The sequence below is a fragment of the Giraffa tippelskirchi genome, chromosome 12 (genome assembly GCF_054371585.1).
Source record: "Giraffa tippelskirchi isolate mGirTip1 chromosome 12, T2T-mGirTip1v1.2.pri, whole genome shotgun sequence".
Classification (NCBI taxonomy): Eukaryota; Metazoa; Chordata; class Mammalia; order Artiodactyla; family Giraffidae; genus Giraffa; species Giraffa tippelskirchi.
Genome location: NC_137286.1, coordinates 65,778,552 through 65,804,645, shown reverse-complemented (window position 1 = coordinate 65,804,645; position 26,094 = coordinate 65,778,552). Strand labels below are relative to the sequence as shown.

At 55.3% G+C, this 26,094-nt stretch overlaps 2 protein-coding genes and 1 long non-coding RNA gene across 3 annotated transcripts in view; 2 read left to right on the top strand and 1 right to left on the bottom strand.

Moving 5' to 3' along the window:
* Nucleotides 1–26,094, bottom strand: part of LOC145530002 (uncharacterized) — a 1,493,464-nt gene that overhangs the window by 786,507 nt on the left and 680,863 nt on the right. The window contains exon 81 of the long non-coding RNA XR_014071397.1: nt 11,266–11,377. This is a non-coding gene — a long non-coding RNA (uncharacterized LOC145530002). The remainder of the gene's footprint in view (nt 1–11,265; nt 11,378–26,094) is intronic.
* On the top strand, nt 7,464–9,423 carry LOC145530087 (uncharacterized). The gene is made up of 3 exons (XM_081550899.1): nt 7,464–7,598; nt 7,998–8,310; nt 8,561–9,423. Exons 1-3 carry the CDS (start codon nt 7,464–7,466, stop codon nt 9,196–9,198), a joined length of 1,086 nt encoding a protein of 361 aa, XP_081407025.1. The 3' UTR covers nt 9,199–9,423.
* On the top strand, nt 14,688–17,612 carry LOC145530086 (uncharacterized). Its single transcript, XM_081550897.1, has 3 exons — nt 14,688–14,699; nt 15,648–15,960; nt 16,211–17,612. The coding sequence occupies exons 1-3, from the start codon at nt 14,688–14,690 to the stop codon at nt 16,846–16,848; spliced, it is 963 nt and encodes a 320-aa protein (XP_081407023.1). The 3' UTR covers nt 16,849–17,612.

Below are 26,094 nucleotides of genomic sequence, written 5' to 3'. Positions count from 1 at the left end.
CTCCCATGCCACCCGGAAACACCGGGTCCTTTGCCTGTGTGTGTGGATGCGGGTTTCTCGGGGTGTGTCTCCCTCAAGGAAGCCCAGGCGGATGTGGGGTCAGAAGCCTGCGGGCAAGTTGTGTCCACACCCCAGGGGAGAGCAGGCTGGCTGGGATGGGGAGAGTGCGGGCAGCGCCGGCCGCCCAGGCTGGCCTCACACCCTCAGGTCGGTCTCTTTCGTCCCGGGTGGGGATCTGAGCAGACACACGTCTCTGACCCTTCTGGGAAGAGAAGTTCGAGCAGGCAGAAGCAGCGGCTCCACTGGCCAGGCCCAGCTCGGAAAAGTCCCAGCATGGCTGGCTGACGGTCACTGTCGTTGCAGAGCTTCCCACGTGATGAGGCCGAGGACGGGGACACCCCGTCCACCTCCCGGAGGGAGGGGTCGGAGCACCACCCCCCCGCCCCTGAGGCCCAGTGCAGGCTCCAGGTGAGCGTGCCCACGGAGGCATCAGCCCCACCGGGGGCGAAGCGGAGGCGGGGAAGGCCTGCTGCCGAGACACCACACAGGATACACCCGGCGGCCCAGTCTGAGGCTGCCACGGAGCTCAGCACACCCGGCTCCGACCCAGAGTCCCGAGAACCCCAGCCTCTGAGGCAGCAGGAGGACCTGGAGCCCAGCACGCCAGAGCACAGAGGTGAGGACGCTGGGGCTGGTGCACGGGAGTGTGTGGGGAGGGGGTGCTGAGCTACACAGGGACGAGTCCCCGAAAGATGCTGCTGGGCCTGCAGCAAGCGCTGGCCTCACACCCCCACCCCCATCTTGCACACTTCAGTCCCAAAAGACATCCGACCCTGGGTATTCTTTGGGAATCTCTTGGAAGCTTTCTGTCCCGGGATACGCACATGCCAAGGCTGGCCTGTGGGCAAACTTTGCTTCTCCCCCAGCTCTAGCACTGGCCTCCAACTGGAACCAGGCTCCACTTCCCAGACCTGTCCCTACAGAGGTGGTGGCTCCAGGTGCAGGACCCAGGGATCCACCGAGGGCAGATGGAGAACCGAGACTTGCCCTCGCAGAGACACCAGGCCAGCTGGGTTCTGGCCAGCACACCGGGCAGATCGGATCTCCGTGCCTGCAGGACCCCCAGCCCCAGGCACTGATGTCCCACCCCCTCAGCCAGAACCTCCACCTCCACGTGCACCTGTACCTGCTCGGGCTTTGGCAGGAGAACCCGAGGCAGAGGAGGAGTCACCGCCTCGGCAGGGAGAGCCTGCCCTGGCTCCCGCGCAACACCCAGACGCCGACGATGACTCACCCACCCCTGCAGGAAGAACGAGCCCCCGCTCTGGACAGAGACCCAGAGCCCTTGCCGGAAACACCACGTCCAGGGGAGCGGTCGGCTCTGCCGCCTCCATCCCTGTCGGCTCACCGTGGACGCTGTCAACTCGGTCTGCCCCCAGGGGACATGGAGTTCCTTTCCCCTGAACTGCTTTGCATTTGGTTTGTTTCCACCTTTCTGGTGATGTTTTATTTTTTGTATGGTTTCCTGTATTTTTGTTGGTTAAGTTGGGATGAGTAAACTTTTTCATCATTGTTGCAATTTGGGAATACTGTTGTGTAACTCTGGTGATACTGTGTTACCATCACCACTTTGTGGTTTCAGACCCGTTTGATCTTTATGCCCCACCCCCCAACAAAGCCTGGATTCAAGGCAAGCACGCCCTGTTCATCCCTCCCCCCGATCCTGAACACAATTTCATCTTTTCTTTCTGCATTCCTTCCTATATTCTTGGTGTCCCCAATCAATGACTCTCAGTGAAATGACTGAAGGAGTTTCTTTCGGACTCTCCACCTACTGTAAGACTCCATTGGAGAGTTCTCATTTTTATGTCATTTGAACTAGCCTTTGATAGCTGACAGGACGGTGTACGTCCTTTCAAGATATCATGTGCCAAACGAAGCCCTTTTGGCAAATGCCATCATTATCTCCAGGCAGGCATTGCTGTTTGAAGGGTGACATCTCAGCCAGAAGGCAGAGGCTGAGCTCCTCTTGTTGCACCAGCTCCCAAAAGAAGCCAAGAAAGGGAGCTGGAACAACAAACCACCCCAACGCCCAGGAAAGCGTTCTTCACGACAGAAGGCTAGAAAATGACCCAACAACCTTGTGGCCCAGAACCCCTCTAGAAAAATCACTGTTCCATAAAAAAGAGAAACACGTGGGAAGTTCCAAGGAGAGGCAATGCCCATGGCCAGTGTACTTTAGAGACGGCCTGACCGCTCCGGGGAAGACACGCACCGACGGAACCCCTTGGGAAACAGCAGTGAGAGTCCTCACCGTCGTAAGGGTTTCCTCTGGGGACAACCTGCCCTGGGCACCACATGAGGGAGCAGACCGGCTTCTCTTCCTCTGCCCCCACACCATTCACTCATGAAGGCAGCCCAGGAGTTCTCATGCCCTGCCTGCCTGCCTGCCTGCCTGGCTCATCCGTGAGCTGTGACCACCTCCAGGGCAGGACTCCACCTTCTCCTCTCTGTGTACCGTGAATCTGCACACAGTGGGCTTTCAGAACCTTAGGAGACTTGAGCCATTCCCACTCGAGGCAGAACCCTCCCCAGGAAGGAAAACGGCTGTGGAGTCATTTTGGCCCCAGCACTGGTTCCGAAAGCCTGGCGGCTCCTACAGCCTCTACGGTGTGAAGAGGGAGGTCCCTTTTGACAGAGCTTTCTGGCTGTCAGATCTAAGCTGTTGTTTCACTGTCAGCTGTGTCTCTTCCGTTGCAGCCAGGTGGGCCACGCTGCTCCAAAGGGGCTCACAAGCTGAGTGGCAAGGGAGGTATTGAGAGGACAGGGATGGCTACAACGTGCTGCAAACTGAGTGAGGGTCCCCACAATCCTCAGCAAAGGTCTATGGTGTGCAAGTGGGGAGTAGAGGGCCCCCAAGTTCCAAAGGAAGGGAGGTACTAGGGAGCTAAAGCCCTTGGCTGCTGTGGTAGCAGCTGCAGATGGCAGCTCGTCCACAGTGCACTTCGAATGAGGTCATATGAGCAGGACTCTGGAAATGGCTCCGAAATCAAGAGAAAGGGGTCAGGGTATGTGGGAATCCGGCGGGGGTGGGGGGTGGATGAAGGAAGGTGTCCTTCCTCTCTCCAGTGCAATTTGGTTTGGTGAGTCTCAAAGCTACAAGATGGCACTTCCCAAGTCAGGCCCCCGCAGGAATCAGGGTGGGCTGCGTGCCTCGGCCCCTGCCACAGGGACAAGCCACACCAGTGGCCTCCCTGAGCTCAAATGGCCGGATCTGGGGGTTCTGTCTGGGTGCACACCTCCTTGCTCTGGCCAAGTTCCCCCCTTCTCTGAGCACCAGCTTCATCCTCTCGAATGAGGACATCGATTGCTACCTTGGCACGTTACTCTCTTCATCCTGTGAAGACTCATTAGGCTTATCCTACAATTACTAGCTGGCCCGAAGAGATATCTCCTGAATCCAGATTAAGCTGGAGTCTCCCAGGCTCATCTGGCATGTCTTCCCTGAAGTCTGCCAAAACCCACACCCTTGCATTTCCAGGGACTCCCCTTAGCCAGCTGGGCAGAAAACCCAGCATGGTTCAAACAAGCTGACAGACAAGCGGGAGAGGACTCACGGGCAGACGGCCTCCCTCAGGTCTCGGGTGGAGCTCTGGGACCACAGCAGCAGCTGGCCATCTCAGCCCCTGGGCTCAGCAGCGCCCTCATTCTCAGGCCGGCGGCTCTGCCCTGAGGGGAGCAGGAAGGTCACCAACTGCCGCAGGCGGACCTCAAGCCCCTCCCACTGCTGGAGCCTGACCTCCCCCGGCACCACCCCTTCCCCTACCCCAGCAGGACGAGAGCTCGTCTTCCCCTGGCTTCCAACGTGAGGCCCGGCCCTGGGCCCCGATTGGGCACTGCCCCAGTCCGGAGCCAATCACAGTGGCCAGGGAGGTGGAACGCACCGATTGGCCAGGGCCAGGTCATGTGACCATACTCCCCAGGAAACTCAAATATTACCAAGATTCCCTAACAAACCAATGAACAAAATTATCCAGTAAAGGCAAACCGTACTTTTTAATGAGGCCAATGTCAAAGAAAAAAAAAAAATCCTTCACAATGAACTGCTCAAGGAAGCTACTAAATAAGCTTTCAGAAAAGTTAAGACTTTTTTTTTTTTTTTAATAGGGTGACGGAGAGCTATACCTTTCCCATCTATGTGAATTTAGGTTTAAACTAGATTTCCCTCGGCTATTATATAAGACAAAAAACCCCACATCACCCCCTTTCACTCCCCCCACCCCCAAAAAGTGTTTTAGTCTATTGAATTTTTGTGTCCTCAGTTGTGTCTGATTCACGGCAACTCACGAACTCTACACAGCCAGGCTCTTCCGTCCATGGAATTCAGGGCAATTTTTTCTGTCACAGCAAATGCCCACCCTGGGTGATCCAAAGGCAAGGGCTCAGAGGCTCCTGAGAGACTAACTCCTTTCAGCTGAGCACAGAGCTGGCTCCTCACTGGGATGCCTGTGGCCTGGGGCTCCCAGAGGGGAGAGCAGCACTCGCCCCACCGTGTGGTCACTGCTGGAAGTGCAGGCTGCTCCTCACTCCCCCTTGACAGTGTCCCTGAGGGCAGAACAGTGTGAATCTACTCAAGGTGGAAACGCAAACTCCGATGCAACCAAACTTCCCACAAGGTCTCCAAAACCACTCAGGAACAGGGAATTGGAAACTGCAGGGCATGACATGAATGGAGATGGAGACTTGACACCTTACACCGAGTTCACTTCCAGTTATCCCTAGACAAAGTTTCCATGAAAACTTGTCACAAATCTAGAAGAACAATGAGCAGAAACCGGACACGTGCTTTGAGTCTTCACACACAAAACAAAAAGGCAGCCCACAAAACAACCCAGAGAATACAGTGGACTTTGCAAAATCAAAGATATCTACTGTGGGAAAGACCTCATTACAAAAGCAAAAGACAGGTCATACATCGCGAGACGAATGAGTGGAAACACAAAGCTTCTCAAGGATGTGTCTCCAAACAGACAAAGAACACCAACACGACAAGCCTGTGAAAACTAGGGAAAGGTCTGAAGGGACAGCAGACTGAGGAAGACACACACAGAGTATCCCGGATGATGTCCAGCACTGAGGGCCTGAAGAAACAACAGTCTAGTTGCACTCCCTCAGGCCTGTGTGACCCTGGATGAGGCCTCTGTTTCCCGGTGGCTCTGAGAGATGGACAGGGAGGAAGGGGAAGAGAAATCACTTGCATTTCTAATACTCACAGCAAAGTCTTCCAATGAGAAGGGAATTATCACCCCCACTGACAATGCCATTCACTGAAGTGATACCCACGAGTCCATCTAACCCAGAAGGGAAGGAAGGACCTGTTCTCACAAAACGGCGAGAGATGGAAGAAGGAAGATCAAGCCCACACCAACCACTGGAAAGAGAAGCTGTGCTCAGGGCTTGAAAGAATTCCTATTGGGAAAATGATGTCACAGCCCCACAAGGCAATCCACAGCTTCGATGCTATTCCTCCCAAAATGCCAATGCATTTTCGCACCGAACAAAGAATTGCAAAAGGGGTACGGAAACAGAAAAGAGCCTAAATTGTCAATACAATCCGACGAAAAAGCCCCGATACGGACATCCAAGGTTGTGTGAAAGGAAATTAGACGACCAAACTAGGATCCTCAGGAGAGTATCGGAGAAGGCGATGGCGACCCACTCCAGTACTCTTGCCTGGAAAACGCCCTGGACGGAGGAGCCTGGTAGGCTGCAGGCCATGGGGTCGCGCAGAGTCAGACACGACTGAAGTGACTTAGGCGCAGCGGCAGCAGCAGGACAGTATGCTATTGGGAATACAACAACACACACAGATCCAGATCGATGGAATAAAGTTGAGGGTCCAGAAACAAACCCCGGCATCCATGGTCAACTCATCTCTGACACAAAAGGGGAGAATATCCAAATGGGAACAAGAAAGCCTCTTCAATAAATGTCCATGGGAAAACCAGACAGCTACATCTGAAGAACGCTATTGGTTTTGATCTCACACCACCTCAATATCGGGGAAAAACCTCACCCTAAAGACTGATGTCATGAGATAGCTAGAAAGAAGCGTAGGTCAAAGGCTCCTTAACATCAGAGTCTCCTTGCCATTTGCTGGGCCGAGGTAGAAATGGGTCTCTTCAAGTAAGGGAAAGAGGAAAACGAAGTACGCCAATGGGTTTCCATCCAATGGAACCTCTTCACAACAGAGAAGCTAAGCATTCAGAAATGCAAAAGATAGGAAACGGAACATGAGAGACTCCTTGCAAGTGGTGTATCTGAGAAGGGGTTCATATGGAAAGAGACGAAGAACGCACAGCACTCAGATTCCAAGAAACACCACCACCACCCTTGACCCTTCCCCCATGACCAACTCCGACCTAAAGCCTTTCTCTCCCTCTAACCTATCCCTAAAACATAACCCTCATCTAATCATATACATGTGCATTCCTAGCATCCATCCATCCACACACGAGAGAGAAAGAGGAAGACACAGACTGAATCGAGAAGGGAAAAGAGAGGGACACAGCCAGAGAGAGACACGGAACCAAAGAGAGGAAAGGAGTCGATGGTCCAGACGTTTCATCAATCTGTCTCGAAGGTAGAAGCAATGACAGCGCCCATCCACCCCAGAAGGGGGAAAAGGACAGAAGGTTTGGAGAGGAAAAGACAAGAACGCAGGGAGCCATTAGAAGCTCAGCCACCCGCAGAAGCCGAGCTGGGACACTTGAACAGAATCTCAATGGAAACAGAGGACCAGAAAGTTGGCTACTCTTTTCTATAAGAGAGGGAGACCTTCGAGTCTTCCTTTCGGTCCTCCAACTTGGATGCGGGGTCTCAAAACACTCAGGAGGGGGAGTGCCTTTTCCTGGGTACCACGGCGCATCCAGGCCTCGTTCTGCCCCATTCTGTGCTGTGTCAGCCCTGGATGGAGTCTTTCTTTCTGAAGTCTCAGCGCACAAGCTCCACGTGATATCGGCCCCAGGTGGAAAGGCATGGAGCTGCTCGTAGGCCGACAGACCTAGGAAGCAGATGGGAGAATGACCCCCACTCTGCAGATGGAGAGACTGGGGAAACCCTGAGGGGCATACGCTTGTCCAGGGCCACACCACTTATGAGAAGAAGGAGCCTGGTCTGAGAGCAGCGGGGTCCTCGGAGCTCAGGCCCTGGCTGCACCCAGGCCTCCCCAGGGCTGTGGGCTGGGCTGTGTGGCTGTCACTGTGCCTGCACATGGCCTAAGGGGGGTGGTCGAGCAGTCAGAAACCCAGAGATTCCCTTGGGAAGTTTTGGGGAAGGGACCTCAGCACGAACCCCAGGAAATGATGTCACCTGCCGGCAACAGAACCCAACAGAACCCGCAACCCGGGTATCCAGGCCTCCAGAGCGGAGAGGAGCCCCCAGCCAGATCACTTGCTGCCAGGATGTTCTGCTGTTTGCCCCTGCCCAGAGGCCGGGGCCTCAGGAGAGCTCACAGGCAGTGTGCGTGGGCACCCTGTCGACGTTGGCTCAGGGCACCCCCGAGAGGCCTCTGGCCCTTTGCCCGGAGAAACAGAAAGGTAACACGGGGAGCCCCAGGCCGGGCCAGCCCACCTCTCCCATGCCACCCGGAAACACCGGGTCCTTTGCCTGTGTGTGTGGATGCGGGTTTCTCGGGGTGTGTCTCCCTCAAGGAAGCCCAGGCGGATGTGGGGTCAGAAGCCTGCGGGCAAGTTGTGTCCACACCCCAGGGGAGAGCAGGCTGGCTGGGATGGGGAGAGTGCGGGCAGCGCCGGCCGCCCAGGCTGGCCTCACACCCTCAGGTCGGTCTCTTTCGTCCCGGGTGGGGATCTGAGCAGACACACGTCTCTGACCCTTCTGGGAAGAGAAGTTCGAGCAGGCAGAAGCAGCGGCTCCACTGGCCAGGCCCAGCTCGGAAAAGTCCCAGCATGGCTGGCTGACGGTCACTGTCGTTGCAGAGCTTCCCACGTGATGAGGCCGAGGACGGGGACACCCCGTCCACCTCCCGGAGGGAGGGGTCGGAGCACCACCCCCCCGCCCCTGAGGCCCAGTGCAGGCTCCAGGTGAGCGTGCCCACGGAGGCATCAGCCCCACCGGGGGCGAAGCGGAGGCGGGGAAGGCCTGCTGCCGAGACACCACACAGGATACACCCGGCGGCCCAGTCTGAGGCTGCCACGGAGCTCAGCACACCCGGCTCCGACCCAGAGTCCCGAGAACCCCAGCCTCTGAGGCAGCAGGAGGACCTGGAGCCCAGCACGCCAGAGCACAGAGGTGAGGACGCTGGGGCTGGTGCACGGGAGTGTGTGGGGAGGGGGTGCTGAGCTACACAGGGACGAGTCCCCGAAAGATGCTGCTGGGCCTGCAGCAAGCGCTGGCCTCACACCCCCACCCCCATCTTGCACACTTCAGTCCCAAAAGACATCCGACCCTGGGTATTCTTTGGGAATCTCTTGGAAGCTTTCTGTCCCGGGATACGCACATGCCAAGGCTGGCCTGTGGGCAAACTTTGCTTCTCCCCCAGCTCTAGCACTGGCCTCCAACTGGAACCAGGCTCCACTTCCCAGACCTGTCCCTACAGAGGTGGTGGCTCCAGGTGCAGGACCCAGGGATCCACCGAGGGCAGATGGAGAACCGAGACTTGCCCTCGCAGAGACACCAGGCCAGCTGGGTTCTGGCCAGCACACCGGGCAGATCGGATCTCCGTGCCTGCAGGACCCCCAGCCCCAGGCACTGATGTCCCACCCCCTCAGCCAGAACCTCCACCTCCACGTGCACCTGTACCTGCTCGGGCTTTGGCAGGAGAACCCGAGGCAGAGGAGGAGTCACCGCCTCGGCAGGGAGAGCCTGCCCTGGCTCCCGCGCAACACCCAGACGCCGACGATGACTCACCCACCCCTGCAGGAAGAACGAGCCCCCGCTCTGGACAGAGACCCAGAGCCCTTGCCGGAAACACCACGTCCAGGGGAGCGGTCGGCTCTGCCGCCTCCATCCCTGTCGGCTCACCGTGGACGCTGTCAACTCGGTCTGCCCCCAGGGGACATGGAGTTCCTTTCCCCTGAACTGCTTTGCATTTGGTTTGTTTCCACCTTTCTGGTGATGTTTTATTTTTTGTATGGTTTCCTGTATTTTTGTTGGTTAAGTTGGGAACTTGTTGGTTAAGTTAGTAAACTTTTTCATCATTGTTGCAATTTGGGAACACTGTTGTGTAACTCTGGTGATACTGTGTTACCATCACCACTTTGTGGTTTCAGACCCGTTTGATCTTTATGCCCCACCCCCCAACAAAGCCTGGATTCAAGGCAAGCACGCCCTGTTCATCCCTCCCCCCGATCCTGAACACAATTTCATCTTTTCTTTCTGCATTCCTTCCTATATTCTTGGTGTCCCCAATCAATGACTCTCAGTGAAATGACTGAAGGAGTTTCTTTCGGACTCTCCACCTACTGTAAGACTCCATTGGAGAGTTCTCATTTTTATGTCATTTGAACTAGCCTTTGATAGCTGACAGGACGGTGTACGTCCTTTCAAGATATCATGTGCCAAACGAAGCCCTTTTGGCAAATGCCATCATTATCTCCAGGCAGGCATTGCTGTTTGAAGGGTGACATCTCAGCCAGAAGGCAGAGGCTGAGCTCCTCTTGTTGCACCAGCTCCCAAAAGAAGCCAAGAAAGGGAGCTGGAACAACAAACCACCCCAACGCCCAGGAAAGTGTTCTTCACGACAGAAGGCTAGAAAATGACCCAACAACCTTGTGGCCCAGAACCCCTCTAGAAAAATCACTGTTCCATAAAAAAGAGAAACACGTGGGAAGTTCCAAGGAGAGGCAATGCCCATGGCCAGTGTACTTTAGAGACGGCCTGACCGCTCCGGGGAAGACACGCACCGACGGAACCCCTTGGGAAACAGCAGTGAGAGTCCTCACCGTCGTAAGGGTTTCCTCTGGGGACAACCTGCCCTGGGCACCACATGAGGGAGCAGACCGGCTTCTCTTCCTCTGCCCCCACACCATTCACTCATGAAGGCAGCTCAGGTGTTCTCATGCCCTGCCTGCCTGCCTGCCTGCCTGGCTCATCCGTGAGCTGTGACCACCTCCAGGGCAGGACTCCACCTTCTCCTCTCTGTGTACCGTGAATCTGCACACAGTGGGCTTTCAGAACCTTAGGAGACTTGAGCCATTCCCACTCGAGCCAGAACCCTCCCCAGGAAGGAAAACGGCTGTGGAGTCATTTTGGCCCCAGCACTGGTTCTGAAAGCCTGGCGGCTCCTACAGCCTCTACGGTGTGAAGAGGGAGGTCTCTTTTGACAGAGCTTTCCGGCTGTCAGATCTAAGCTGTTGTTTCACTGTCAGCTGTGTCTCTTCCGTTGCAGCCAGGTGGGCCACGCTGCTCCAAAGGGGCTCACAAGCTGAGTGGCAAGGGAGGTATTGAGAGGACAGGGATGGCTACAACGTGCTGCAAACTGAGTGAGGGTCCCCACAATCCTCAGCAAAGGTCTGTGGTGTGCAAGTGGGGAGTAGAGGGCCCCCAAGTTCCAAAGGAAGGGAGCTACTCGGGAGCTGAAGCCCTTGGCTGCTGTGGTAGCAGCTGCAGATGGCAGCTCGTCCACAGTGCACTTCGAATGAGGTCATATGAGCGGGACTCTGGAAATGGCTCCGAAGTCAAGAGAAAGGGGTCAGGGTATGTGGGAATCCGGCGGGGGTGGGGGGTGGATGAAGGAAGGTGTCCTTCCTCTCTCCAGTGCAATTTGGTTTGGTGAGTCTCAAAGCTACCAGATGGCACTTCCCAAGTCAGGCCCCCGCAGGAATCAGGGTGGGCTGCGTGCCTCGGCGCCTGCTACAGGGACAAGCCACACCAGTGGCCTCCCTGAGCTCAAATGGCCGGATCTGGGGGTTCTGTCTGGGTGCACACCTCCTTGCTCTGGCCAGGTTCCCCCCTTCTCTGAGCACCAGCTTCATCCTCTCGAATGAGGACATGGATTGCTACCTTGGCACGTTACTCTCTTCATCCTGTGAAGACTCATTAGGCTTATCCTACAATTACTAGCTGGCCCGAAGAGATATCTCCTGAATCCAGATTAAGCTGGAGTCTCCCAGGCTCATCTGGCATGTCTTCCCTGAAGTCTGCCAAAACCCACACCCTTGCATTTCCAGGGACTCCCCTTAGCCAGCTGGGCAGAAAACCCAGCATGGTTCAAACAAGCTGACAGACAAGCGGGAGAGGACTCACGGGCAGACGGCCTCCCTCAGGTCTCGGGTGGAGCTCTGGGACCACAGCAGCAGCGGGCCATCCCAGCCCCTGGGCTCAGCAGCGCCCTCATTCTCAGGCCGGCGGCTCTGACCTGAGGGGAGCAGGAAGGTCACCAACTGCCGCAGGCGGACCTCAAGCCCCTCCCACTGCTGGAGCCTGACCTCCTCTGGCCCCACCCCTTCCCCTACCCCAGCAGGACGAGAGCTCGTCTTCCCCTGGCTTCCAACGTGAGGCCCGGCCCCGGGCCCCGATTGGGCACTGCCCCAGTCCGGAGCCAATCACAGTGGCCAGGGAGGTGGAACACACCGATTGGCCAGGGCCAGGTCATGTGACCATACTCCCCAGGAAACTCAAATATTACCAAGATTCCCTAACAAACCAAATGAACAAAATTATCCAGTAAAGGCAAACCGTACTTTTTAATGAGGCCAATGTCACAGAAAAAAAAAAAAAATCCTTCACAATGAACTGCTCAAGGAAGCTACTAAATAAGCTTTCAGAAAAGTTAAGACTTTTTTTTTTTTTTAATAGGGTGACGGAGAGCTATACCTTTCCCATCTATGTGAATTTAGGTTTAAACTAGATTTCCCTCGGCTATTATATAAGACAAAAAACCCCACATCACCCCCTTTCACTCCCCCCACCCCCAAAAAGTGTTTTAGTCTATTGAATTTTTGTGTCCTCAGTTGTGTCTGATTCACGGCAACTCACGAACTCTACACAGCCAGGCTCTTCCGTCCATGGAATTCAGGGCAATTTTTTCTGTCACAGCAAATGCCCACCCTGGGTGATCCAAAGGCAAGGGCTCAGAGGCTCCTGAGAGACTAACTCCTTTCAGCTGAGCACAGAGCTGGCTCCTCACTGGGATGCCTGTGGCCTGGGGCTCCCAGAGGGGAGAGCAGCACTCGCCCCACCGTGTGGTCACTGCTGGAAGTGCAGGCTGCTCCTCACTCCCCCTTGACAGTGTCCCTGAGGGCAGAACAGTGTGAATCTACTCAAGGTGGAAACGCAAACTCCGATGCAACCAAACTTCCCACAAGGTCTCCAAAACCACTCAGGAACAGGGAATTGGAAACTGCAGGGCATGACATGAATGGAGATGGAGACTTGACACCTTACACCGAGTTCACTTCCAGTTATCCCTAGACAAAGTTTCCATGAAAACTTGTCACAAATCTAGAAGAACAATGAGCAGAAACCGGACACGTGCTTTGAGTCTTCACACACAAAACAAAAAGGCAGCCCACAAAACAACCCAGAGAATACAGTGGACTTTGCAAAATCAAAGATATCTACTGTGGGAAAGACCTCATTACAAAAGCAAAAGACAGGTCATACATCGCGAGACGAATGAGTGGAAACACAAAGCTTCTCAAGGATGTGTCTCCAAACAGACAAAGAACACCAACACGACAAGCCTGTGAAAACTAGGGAAAGGTCTGAAGGGACAGCAGACTGAGGAAGACACACACAGAGTATCCCGGATGATGTCCAGCACTGAGGGCCTGAAGAAACAACAGTCTAGTTGCACTCCCTCAGGCCTGTGTGACCCTGGATGAGGCCTCTGTTTCCCGGTGGCTCTGAGAGATGGACAGGGAGGAAGGGGAAGAGAAATCACTTGCATTTCTAATACTCACAGCAAAGTCTTCCAATGAGAAGGGAATTATCACCCCCACTGACAATGCCATTCACTGAAGTGATACCCATGAGTCCATCTAACCCAGAAGGGAAGGAAGGACCTGTTCTCACAAAACGGCGAGAGATGGAAGAAGGAAGATCAAGCCCACACCAACCACTGGAAAGAGAAGCTGTGCTCAGGGCTTGAAAGAATTCCTATTGGGAAAATGATGTCACAGCCCCACAAGGCAATCCACAGCTTCGATGCTATTCCTCCCAAAATGCCAATGCATTTTCGCACCGAACAAAGAATTGCAAAAGGGGTACGGAAACAGAAAAGAGCCTAAATTGTCAATACAATCCGACGAAAAAGCCCCGATACGGACATCCAAGGTTGTGTGAAAGGAAATTAGACGACCAAACTAGGATCCTCAGGAGAGTATCGGAGAAGGCGATGGCGACCCACTCGAGTACTCTTGCCTGGAAAACGCCCTGGACGGAGGAGCCTGGTAGGCTGCAGGCCATGGGGTCACGCAGAGTCAGACACGACTGAAGTTACTTAGGCGCAGCGGCAGCAGCAGGACAGTATGCTATTGGGAATACAACAACACACACAGATCCAGATCGATGGAATAAAGTTGAGGGTCCAGAAACAAACCCCGGCATCCATGGTCAACTCATCTCTGACACAAAAGGGGAGAATATCCAAATGGGAACAAGAAAGCCTCTTGAATAAATGTCCATGGGAAAACCAGACAGCTACATCTGAAGAACGCTATTGGTTTTGATCTCACACCACCTCAATATCGGGGAAAAACCTCACCCTAAAGACTGATGTCATGAGACAGCTAGAAAGAAGCGTACGTCAAAGGCTCCTTAACATCAGAGTCTCCTTGCCATTTGCTGGGCGGAGGTAGAAATGGGTCTCTTCAAGTAAGGGAAAGAGGAAAACGAAGTACGCCAATGGGTTTCCATCCAATGGAACCTCTTCACAACAGAGAAGCTAAGCATTCAGAAATGCAAAAGATAGGAAACGGAACATGAGAGACTCCTTGCAAGTGGTGTATCTGAGAAGGGGTTCATATGGAAAGAGACGAAGAATGCACAGCACTCAGATTCCAAGAAACACCACCACCACCCTTGACCCTTCCCCCATGACCAACTCCGACCTAAAGCCTTTCTCTCCCTCTAACCTATCCCTAAAACATAACCCTCATCTAATCATATACATGTGCATTCCTAGCATCCATCCATCCACACACGAGAGAGAAAGAGGAAGACACAGACTGAATCGAGAAGGGAAAAGAGAGGGACACAGACAGAGAGAGACACGGAACCAAAGAGAGGAAAGGAGTCGACGGTCCAGACTTTTCATCAATCTGTCTCGAAGGTAGAAGCAATGACAGCGCCCATCCACCCCAGAAGGGGGAAAAGGACGGAAGGTTTGGAGAGGAAAAGACAAGAACGCAGGGAGCCATTAGAAGCTCAGCCACCCGCAGAAGCCGAGCTGGGACACTTGAACAGAATCTCAATGGAAACAGAGGACCAGAAAGTTGGCTACTCTTTTCTATAAGAGAGGGAGACCTTCGAGTCTTCCTTTCGGTCCTCCAACTTGGATGCGGGGTCTCAAAACACTCAGGAGGGGGAGTGCCTTTTCCTGGGTACCACGGCGCATCCAGGCCTCGTTCTGCCCCATTCTGTGCTGTGTCAGCCCTGGATGGAGTCTTTCTTTCTGAAGTCTCAGCGCACAAGCTCCACGTGATATCGGGCCCAGGTAGAAAGGCATGGAGCTGCTCGTAGGCCGACAGACCTAGGAAGCAGATGGGAGAATGACCCCCACTCTGCAGATGGAGAGACTGGGGAAACCCTGAGGGGCATACGCTTGTCCAGGGCCACACCACTTATGAGAAGAAGGAGCCTGGTCTGAGAGCAGCGGGGTCCTCGGAGCTCAGGCCCTGGCTACACCCAGGCCTCCCCAGGGCTGTGGGCTGGGCTGTGTGGCTGTCACTGTGCCTGCACATGGCCTAAGGGGGGTGGTCGAGCAGTCAGAAACCCAGAGATTCCCTTGGGAAGTTTTGGGGAAGGGACTTCAGCACGAACCCCAGGAAATGATGTCACCTGCCGGCAACAGAACCCAACAGAACCCGCAACCCGGGTATCCAGGCCTCCAGAGCGGAGAGGAGCCCCCAGCCAGATCACTTGCTGCCAGGATGTTCTGCTGTTTGCCCCTGCCCAGAGGCCGGGGCCTCAGGAGAGCTCACAGGCAGTGTGCGTGGGCACCCTGTCAACGTTGGCTCAGGGCACCCCCGAGAGGCCTCTGGCCCTTTGCCCGGAGAAACAGAAAGGTAACACGGGGAGCCCCAGGCCGGGCCAGCCCACCTCTCCCATGCCACCCGGAAACACCGGGTCCTTTGCCTGTGTGTGTGGATGCGGGTTTCTCGGGGTGTGTCTCCCTCAAGGAAGCCCAGGCGGATGTGGGGTCAGAAGCCTGCGGGCAAGTTGTGTCCACACCCCAGGGGAGAGCAGGCTGGCTGGGATGGGGAGAGTGCGGGCAGCGCCGGCCGCCCAGGCTGGCCTCACACCCTCAGGTGGGTCTCTTTCGTCCCGGGTGGGGATCTGAGCAGACACACGTCTCTGACCCTTCTGGGAAGAGAAGTTCGAGCAGGCAGAAGCAGCGGCTCCACTGGCCAGGCCCAGCTCGGAAAAGTCCCAGCATGGCTGGCTGACGGTCACTGTCGTTGCAGAGCTTCCCACGTGATGAGGCCGAGGACGGGGACACCCCGTCCACCTCCCGGAGGGAGGGGTCGGAGCACCACCCCCCCGCCCCTGAGGCCCAGTGCAGGCTCCAGGTGAGCGTGCCCACGGAGGCATCAGCCCCACCGGGGGCGAAGCGGAGGCGGGGAAGGCCTGCTGCCGAGACACCACACAGGATACACCCGGCGGCCCAGTCTGAGGCTGCCACGGAGCTCAGCACACCCGGCTCCGACCCAGAGTCCCGAGAACCCCAGCCTCTGAGGCAGCAGGAGGACCTGGAGCCCAGCACGCCAGAGCACAGAGGTGAGGACGCTGGGGCTGGTGCACGGGAGTGTGTGGGGAGGGGGTGCTGAGCTACACAGGGACGAGTCCCCGAAAGATGCTGCTGGGCCTGCAGCAAGCGCTGGCCTCACACCCCCACCCCCATCTTGCACACTTCAGTCCCAAAAGACATCCGACCCTGGGTATTCTTTGGGAATCTCTTGGAAGCTTTCTGTCCCGGGATACGCACATGCCAAGGCTGGCCTGTGGGCAAACTTTGCTTCTCCCCCAGCTCTAGCACTGGCCTCCAACTGGAACCAGGCTCCACTTCCCAGACCTGTCCCTACAGAGGTGGTGGCTCCAGGTGCAGGACCCAGGGATCCACCGAGGGCAGATGGAGAACCGAGACTTGCCCTCGCAGAGACACCAGGCCAGCTGGGTTCTGGCCAGCACACCGGGCAGATCGGATCTCCGTGCCTGCAGGACCCCCAGCCCCAGGCACTGATGTCCCACCCCCTCAGCCAGAACCTCCACCTCCACGTGCACCTGTACCTGCTCGGGCTTTGGCAGGAGAACCCGAGGCAGAGGAGGAGTCACCGCCTCGGCAGGGAGAGCCTGCCCTGGCTCCCGCGCAACACCCAGACGCCGACGATGACTCACCCACCCCTGCAGGAAGAACGAGCCCCCGCTCTGGACAGAGACCCAGAGCCCTTGCCGGAAACACCACGTCCAGGGGAGCGGTCGGCTCTGCCGCCTCCATCCCTGTCGGCTCACCGTGGACGCTGTCAACTCGGTCTGCCCCCAGGGGACATGGAGTTCCTTTCCCCTGAACTGCTTTGCATTTGGTTTGTTTCCACCTTTCTGGTGATGTTTTATTTTTTGTATGGTTTCCTGTATTTTTGTTGGTTAAGTTGGGAACTTGTTGGTTAAGTTAGTAAACTTTTTCATCATTGTTGCAATTTGGGAACACTGTTGTGTAACTCTGGTGATACTGTGTTACCATCACCACTTTGTGGTTTCAGACCCGTTTGATCTTTATGCCCCACCCCCCAACAAAGCCTGGATTCAAGGCAAGCACGCCCTGTTCATCCCTCCCCCCGATCCTGAACACAATTTCATCTTTTCTTTCTGCATTCCTTCCTATATTCTTGGTGTCCCCAATCAATGACTCTCAGTGAAATGACTGAAGGAGTTTCTTTCGGACTCTCCACCTACTGTAAGACTCCATTGGAGAGTTCTCATTTTTATGTCATTTGAACTAGCCTTTGATAGCTGACAGGACGGTGTACGTCCTTTCAAGATATCATGTGCCAAACGAAGCCCTTTTGGCAAATGCCATCATTATCTCCAGGCAGGCATTGCTGTTTGAAGGGTGACATCTCAGCCAGAAGGCAGAGGCTGAGCTCCTCTTGTTGCACAAGCTCCCAAAAGAAGCCAAGAAAGGGAGCTGGAACAACAAACCACCCCAACGCCCAGGAAAGCGTTCTTCACGACAGAAGGCTAGAAAATGACCCAACAACCTTGTGGCCCAGAACCCCTCTAGAAAAACCACTGTTCCATAATAAAGAGAAACACGTGGGAAGTTCCAAGGAGAGGCAATGCCCATGGCCAGTGTACTTTAGAGACGGCCTGACCGCTCCGGGGAAGACACGCACCGACGGAACCCCTTGGGAAACAGCAGTGAGAGTCCTCACCGTCGTAAGGGTTTCCTCTGGGGACAACCTGCCCTGGGCACCACATGAGGGAGCAGACCGGCTTCTCTTCCTCTGCCCCCACACCATTCACTCATGAAGGCAGCTCAGGTGTTCTCATGCCCTGCCTGCCTGCCTGCCTGCCTGGCTCATCCGTGAGCTGTGACCACCTCCAGGGCAGGACTCCACCTTCTCCTCTCTGTGTACCGTGAATCTGCACACAGTGGGCTTTCAGAACCTTAGGAGACTTGAGCCATTCCCACTCGAGCCAGAACCCTCCCCAGGAAGGAAAACGGCTGTGGAGTCATTTTGGCCCCAGCACTGGTTCCGAAAGCCTGGCGGCTCCTACAGCCTCTACGGTGTGAAGAGGGAGGTCCCTTTTGACAGAGCTTTCCGGCTGTCAGATCTAAGCTGTTGTTTCACTGTCAGCTGTGTCTCTTCCGTTGCAGCCAGGTGGGCCACGCTGCTCCAAAGGGGCTCACAAGCTGAGTGGCAAGGGAGGTATTGAGAGGACAGGGATGGCTACAACGTGCTGCAAACTGAGTGAGGGTCCCCACAATCCTCAGCAAAGGTCTGTGGTGTGCAAGTGGGGAGTAGAGGGCCCCCAAGTTCCAAAGGAAGGGAGGTACTCGGGAGCTGAAGCCCTTGGCTGCTGTGGTAGCAGCTGCAGATGGCAGCTCGTCCACAGTGCACTTCGAATGAGGTCATATGAGCGGGATTCTGGAAATGGCTCCGAGGTCAAGAGAAAGGGGTCAGGGTATGTGGGAATCCGGCGGGGGTGGGGGGTGGATGAAGGAAGGTGTCCTTCCTCTCTCCAGTGCAATTTGGTTTGGTGAGTCTCAAAGCTACCAGATGGCACTTCCCAAGTCAGGCCCCCGCAGGAATCAGGGTGGGCTGCGTGCCTCGGCGCCTGCTACAGGGACAAGCCACACCAGTGGCCTCCCTGAGCTCAAATGGCCGGATCTGGGGGTTCTGTCTGGGTGCACACCTCCTTGCTCTGGCCAGGTTCCCCCCTTCTCTGAGCACCAGCTTCATCCTCTCGAATGAGGACATCGATTGCTACCTTGGCACGTTACTCTCTTCATCCTGTGAAGACTCATTAGGCTTATCCTACAATTACTAGCTGGCCCGAAGAGATATCTCCTGAATCCAGATTAAGCTGGAGTCTCCCAGGCTCATCTGGCATGTCTTCCCTGAAGTCTGCCAAAACCCACACCCTTGCATTTCCAGGGACTCCCCTTAGCCAGCTGGGCAGAAAACCCAGCATGGTTCAAACAAGCTGACAGACAAGCGGGAGAGGACTCACGGGCAGACGGCCTCCCTCAGGTCTCGGGTGGAGCTCTGGGACCACAGCAGCAGCGGGCCATCCCAGCCCCTGGGCTCAGCAGCGCCCTCATTCTCAGGCCGGCGGCTCTGCCCTGAGGGGAGCAGGAAGGTCACCAACTGCCGCAGGCGGACCTCAAGCCCCTCCCACTGCTGGAGCCTGACCTCCCCTGGCCCCACCCCTTCCCCTACCCCAGCAGGACGAGAGCTCGTCTTCCCCTGGCTTCCAACGTGAGGCCCGGCCCCGGGCCCCGATTGGGCACTGCCCCAGTCCGGAGCCAATCACAGTGGCCAGGGAGGTGGAACACACCGATTGGCCAGGGCCAGGTCATGTGACCATACTCCCCAGGAAACTCAAATATTACCAAGATTCCCTAACAAACCAAATGAACAAAATTATCCAGTAAAGGCAAACCGTACTTTTTAATGAGGCCAATGTCACAGAAAAAAAAAAAATCCTTCACAATGAACTGCTCAAGGAAGCTACTAAATAAGCTTTCAGAAAAGTTAAGACTTTTTTTTTTTTTTTAATAGGGTGACGGAGAGCTATACCTTTCCCATCTATGTGAATTTAGGTTTAAACTAGATTTCCCTCGGCTATTATATAAGACAAAAAACCCCACATCACCCCCTTTCACTCCCCCCACCCCCAAAAAGTGTTTTAGTCTATTGAATTTTTGTGTCCTCAGTTGTGTCTGATTCACGGCAACTCACGAAGTCTACACAGCCAGGCTCTTCCCTCCATGGAATTCAGGGCAATTTTTTTCTGTCACAGCAAATGCCCACCCTGGGTGATCCAAAGGCAAGGGCTCAGAGGCTCCTGAGAGACTAACTCCTTTCAGCTGAGCACAGAGCTGGCTCCTCACTGGGATGCCTGTGGCCTGGGGCTCCCAGAGGAGAGAGCAGCACTCGCCCCACCGTGTGGTCACTGCTGGAAGTGAAGGCTGCTCCTCACTCCCCCTTGACAGTGTCCCTGAGGGCAGAACAGTGTGAATCTACTCAAGGTGGAAACGCAAACTCCGATGCAACCAAACTTCCCACAAGGTCTCCAAAACCACTCAGGAACAGGGAATTGGAAACTGCAGGGCATGACATGAATGGAGATGGAGACTTGACACCTTACACCGAGTTCACTTCCAGTTATCCCTAGACAAAGTTTCCATGAAAACTTGTCACAAATCTAGAAGAACAATGAGCAGAAACCGGACACGTGCTTTGAGTCTTCACACACAAAACAAAAAGGCAGCCCACAAAACAACCCAGAGAATACAGTGGACTTTGCAAAATCAAAGATATCTACTGTGGGAAAGACCTCATTACAAAAGCAAAAGACAGGTCATACATCGCGAGACGAATGAGTGGAAACACAAAGCTTCTCAAGGATGTGTCTCCAAACAGACAAAGAACACCAACACGACAAGCCTGTGAAAACTAGGGAAAGGTCTGAAGGGACAGCAGACTGAGGAAGACACACACAGAGTATCCCGGATGATGTCCAGCACTGAGGGCCTGAAGAAACAACAGTCTAGTTGCACTCCCTCAGGCCTGTGTGACCCTGGATGAGGCCTCTGTTTCCCGGTGGCTCTGAGAGATGGACAGGGAGGAAGGGGAAGAGAAATCACTTGCATTTCTAATACTCACAGCAAAGTCTTCCAATGAGAAGGGAATTATCACCCCCACTGACAATGCCATTCACTGAAGTGATACCCACGAGTCCATCTAACCCAGAAGGGAAGGAAGGACCTGTTCTCACAAAACGGCGAGAGATGGAAGAAGGAAGATCAAGCCCACACCAACCACTGGAAAGAGAAGCTGTGCTCAGGGCTTGAAAGAATTCCTATTGGGAAAATGATGTCACAGCCCCACAAGGCAATCCACAGCTTCGATGCTATTCCTCCCAAAATGCCAATGCATTTTCGCACCGAACAAAGAATTGCAAAAGGGGTACGGAAACAGAAAAGAGCCTAAATTGTCAATACAATCCGACGAAAAAGCCCCGATACGGACATCCAAGGTTGTGTGAAAGGAAATTAGACGACCAAACTAGGATCCTCAGGAGAGTATCGGAGAAGGCGATGGCGACCCACTCCAGTACTCTTGCCTGGAAAACGCCCTGGACGGAGGAGCCTGGTAGGCTGCAGGCCATGGGGTCGCGCAGAGTCAGACACGACTGAAGTGACTTAGGCGCAGCGGCAGCAGCAGGACAGTATGCTATTGGGAATACAACAACACACACAGATCCAGATCGATGGAATAAAGTTGAGGGTCCAGAAACAAACCCCGGCATCCATGGTCAACTCATCTCTGACACAAAAGGGGAGAATATCCAAATGGGAACAAGAAAGCCTCTTCAATAAATGTCCATGGGAAAACCAGACAGCTACATCTGAAGAACGCTATTGGTTTTGATCTCACACCACCTCAATATCGGGGAAAAACCTCACCCTAAAGACTGATGTCATGAGACAGCTAGAAAGAAGCGTAGGTCAAAGGCTCCTTAACATCAGAGTCTCCTTGCCATTTGCTGGGCGGAGGTAGAAATGGGTCTCTTCAAGTAAGGGAAAGAGGAAAACGAAGTACGCCAATGGGTTTCCATCCAATGGAACCTCTTCACAACAGAGAAGCTAAGCATTCAGAAATGCAAAAGATAGGAAACGGAACATGAGAGACTCCTTGCAAGTGGTGTATCTGAGAAGGGGTTCATATGGAAAGAGACGAAGAATGCACAGCACTCAGATTCCAAGAAACACCACCACCACCCTTGACCCTTCCCCCATGACCAACTCCGACCTAAAGCCTTTCTCTCCCTCTAACCTATCCCTAAAACATAACCCTCATCTAATCATATACATGTGCATTCCTAGCATCCATCCATCCACACACGAGAGAGAAAGAGGAAGACACAGACTGAATCGAGAAGGGAAAAGAGAGGGACACAGACAGAGAGAGACACGGAACCAAAGAGAGGAAAGGAGTCGACGGTCCAGACTTTTCATCAATCTGTCTCGAAGGTAGAAGCAATGACAGCGCCCATCCACCCCAGAAGGGGGAAAAGGACAGAAGGTTTGGAGAGGAAAAGACAAGAACGCAGGGAGACATTAGAAGCTCAGCCACCCGCAGAAGCCGAGCTGGGACACTTGAACAGAATCTCAATGGAAACAGAGGACCAGAAAGTTGGCTACTCTTTTCTATAAGAGAGGGAGACCTTCGAGTCTTCCTTTCGCGCCTCCAACTTGGATGCGGGGTCTCAAAACACTCAGGAGGGGGAGTGCCTTTTCCTGGGTACCACGGCGCATCCAGGCCTCGTTCTGCCCCATTCTGTGCTGTGTCAGCCCTGGATGGAGTCTTTCTTTCTGAAGTCTCAGCGCACAAGCTCCACGTGATATCGGCCCCAGGTGGAAAGGCATGGAGCTGCTCGTAGGCCGACAGACCTAGGAAGCAGATGGGAGAATGACCCCCACTCTGCAGATGGAGAGACTGGGGAAACCCTGAGGGGCATACGCTTGTCCAGGGCCACACCACTTATGAGAAGAAGGAGCCTGGTCTGAGAGCAGCGGGGTCCTCGGAGCTCAGGCCCTGGCTGCACCCAGGCCTCCCCAGGGCTGTGGGCTGGGCTGTGTGGCTGTCACTGTGCCTGCACATGGCCTAAGGGGGGTGGTCGAGCAGTCAGAAACCCAGAGATTCCCTTGGGAAGTTTTGGGGAAGGGACCTCAGCACGAACCCCAGGAAATGATGTCTCCTGCCGGCAACAGAACCCAACAGAACCCGCAGCCCGGGTATCCAGGCCTCCAGAGCGGAGAGGAGCCCCCAGCCAGATCACTTGCTGCCAGGATGTTCTGCTGTTTGCCCCTGCCCAGAGGCCGGGGCCTCAGGAGAGGTCACAGGCAGTGTGCGTGGGCACCCTGTCAACGTTGGCTCAGGGCACCCCCGAGAGGCCTCTGGCCCTTTGCCCGGAGAAACAGAAAGGTAACACGGGGAGCCCCAGGCCGGGCCAGCCCACCTCTCCCATGCCACCCGGAAACACCGGGTCCTTTGCCTGTGTGTGTGGATGCGGGTTTCTCGGGGTGTGTCTCCCTCAAGGAAGCCCAGGCGGATGTGGGGTCAGAAGCCTGCGGGCAAGTTGTGTCCACACCCCAGGGGAGAGCAGGCTGGCTGGGATGGGGAGAGTGCGGGCAGCGCCGGCCGCCCAGGCTGGCCTCACACCCTCAGGTGGGTCTCTTTCGTCCCGGGTGGGGATCTGAGCAGACACACGTCTCTGACCCTTCTGGGAAGAGAAGTTCGAGCAGGCAGAAGCAGCGGCTCCACTGGCCAGGCCCAGCTCGGAAAAGTCCCAGCATGGCTGGCTGACGGTCACTGTCGTTGCAGAGCTTCCCACGTGATGAGGCCGAGGACGGGGACACCCCGTCCACCTCCCGGAGGGAGGGGTCGGAGCACCACCCCCCCGCCCCTGAGGCCCAGTGCAGGCTCCAGGTGAGCGTGCCCACGGAGGCATCAGCCCCACCGGGGGCGAAGCGGAGGCGGGGAAGGCCTGCTGCCGAGACACCACACAGGATACACCCGGCGGCCCAGTCTGAGGCTGCCACGGAGCTCAGCACACCCGGCTCCGACCCAGAGTCCCGAGAACCCCAGCCTCTGAGGCAGCAGGAGGACCTGGAGCCCAGCACGCCAGAGCACAGAGGTGAGGACGCTGGGGCTGGTGCACGGGAGTGTGTGGGGAGGGGGTGCTGAGCTACACAGGGACGAGTCCCCGAAAGATGCTGCTGGGCCTGCAGCAAGCGCTGGCCTCACACCCCCACCCCCATCTTGCACACTTCAGTCCCAAAAGACATCCGACCCTGGGTATTCTTTGGGAATCTCTTGGAAGCTTTCTGTCCCGGGATACGCACATGCCAAGGCTGGCCTGTGGGCAAACTTTGCTTCTCCCCCAGCTCTAGCACTGGCCTCCAACTGGAACCAGGCTCCACTTCCCAGACCTGTCCCTACAGAGGTGGTGGCTCCAGGTGCAGGACCCAGGGATCCACCGAGGGCAGATGGAGAACCGAGACTTGCCCTCGCAGAGACACCAGGCCAGCTGGGTTCTGGCCAGCACACCGGGCAGATCGGATCTCCGTGCCTGCAGGACCCCCAGCCCCAGGCACTGATGTCCCACCCCCTCAGCCAGAACCTCCACCTCCACGTGCACCTGTACCTGCTCGGGCTTTGGCAGGAGAACCCGAGGCAGAGGAGGAGTCACCGCCTCGGCAGGGAGAGCCTGCCCTGGCTCCCGCGCAACACCCAGACGCCGACGATGACTCACCCACCCCTGCAGGAAGAACGAGCCCCCGCTCTGGACAGAGACCCAGAGCCCTTGCCGGAAACACCACGTCCAGGGGAGCGGTCGGCTCTGCCGCCTCCATCCCTGTCGGCTCACCGTGGACGCTGTCAACTCGGTCTGCCCCCAGGGGACATGGAGTTCCTTTCCCCTGAACTGCTTTGCATTTGGTTTGTTTCCACCTTTCTGGTGATGTTTTATTTTTTGTATGGTTTCCTGTATTTTTGTTGGTTAAGTTGGGAACTTGTTGGTTAAGTTAGTAAACTTTTTCATCATTGTTGCAATTTGGGAACACTGTTGTGTAACTCTGGTGATACTGTGTTACCATCACCACTTTGTGGTTTCAGACCCGTTTGATCTTTATGCCCCACCCCCCAACAAAGCCTGGATTCAAGGCAAGCACGCCCTGTTCATCCCTCCCCCCGATCCTGAACACAATTTCATCTTTTCTTTCTGCATTCCTTCCTATATTCTTGGTGTCCCCAATCAATGACTCTCAGTGAAATGACTGAAGGAGTTTCTTTCGGACTCTCCACCTACTGTAAGACTCCATTGGAGAGTTCTCATTTTTATGTCATTTGAACTAGCCTTTGATAGCTGACAGGACGGTGTACGTCCTTTCAAGATATCATGTGCCAAACGAAGCCCTTTTGGCAAATGCCATCATTATCTCCAGGCAGGCATTGCTGTTTGAAGGGTGACATCTCAGCCAGAAGGCAGAGGCTGAGCTCCTCTTGTTGCACCAGCTCCCAAAAGAAGCCAAGAAAGGGAGCTGGAACAACAAACCACCCCAACGCCCAGGAAAGCGTTCTTCACGACAGAAGGCTAGAAAATGACCCAACAACCTTGTGGCCCAGAACCCCTCTAGAAAAATCACTGTTCCATAAAAAAGAGAAACACGTGGGAAGTTCCAAGGAGAGGCAATGCCCATGGCCAGTGTACTTTAGAGACGGCCTGACCGCTCCGGGGAAGACACGCACCGACGGAACCCCTTGGGAAACAGCAGTGAGAGTCCTCACCGTCGTAAGGGTTTCCTCTGGGGACAACCTGCCCTGGGCACCACATGAGGGAGCAGACCGGCTTCTCTTCCTCTGCTCCCACACCATTCACTCATGAAGGCAGCTCAGGTGTTCTCATGATCTGCCTGCCTGCCTGCCTGCCTGCCTGGCTCATCCGTGAGCTGTGACCACCTCCAGGGCAGGACTCCACCTTCTCCTCTCTGTGTACCGTGAATCTGCACACAGTGGGCTTTCAGAACCTTAGGAGACTTGAGCCATTCCCACTCGAGCCAGAACCCTCCCCAGGAAGGAAAACGGCTGTGGGGTCATTTTGGCCCCAGCACTGGTTCCGAAAGCCTGGCGGCTCCTACAGCCTCTACGGTGTGAAGAGGGAGGTCCCTTTTGACAGAGCTTTCCGGCTGTCAGATCTAAGCTGTTGTTTCACTGTCAGCTGTGTCTCTTCCATTGCAGCCAGGTGGGCCACGCTGCTCCAAAGGGGCTCACAAGCTGAGTGGCAAGGGAGGTATTGAGAGGACAGGGATGGCTACAACGTGCTGCAAACTGAGTGAGGGTCCCCACAATCCTCAGCAAAGGTCTGTGGTGTGCAAGTGGGGAGTAGAGGGCCCCCAAGTTCCAAAGGAAGGGAGGTACTCGGGAGCTAAAGCCCTTGGCTGCTGTGGTAGCAGCTGCAGATGGCAGCTCGTCCACAGTGCACTTCGAATGAGGTCATATGAGCGGGACTCTGGAAATGGCTCCGAAATCAAGAGAAAGGGGTCAGGGTATGTGGGAATCCGGCGGGGGTGGGGGGTGGATGAAGGAAGGTGTCCTTCCTCTCTCCAGTGCAATTTGGTTT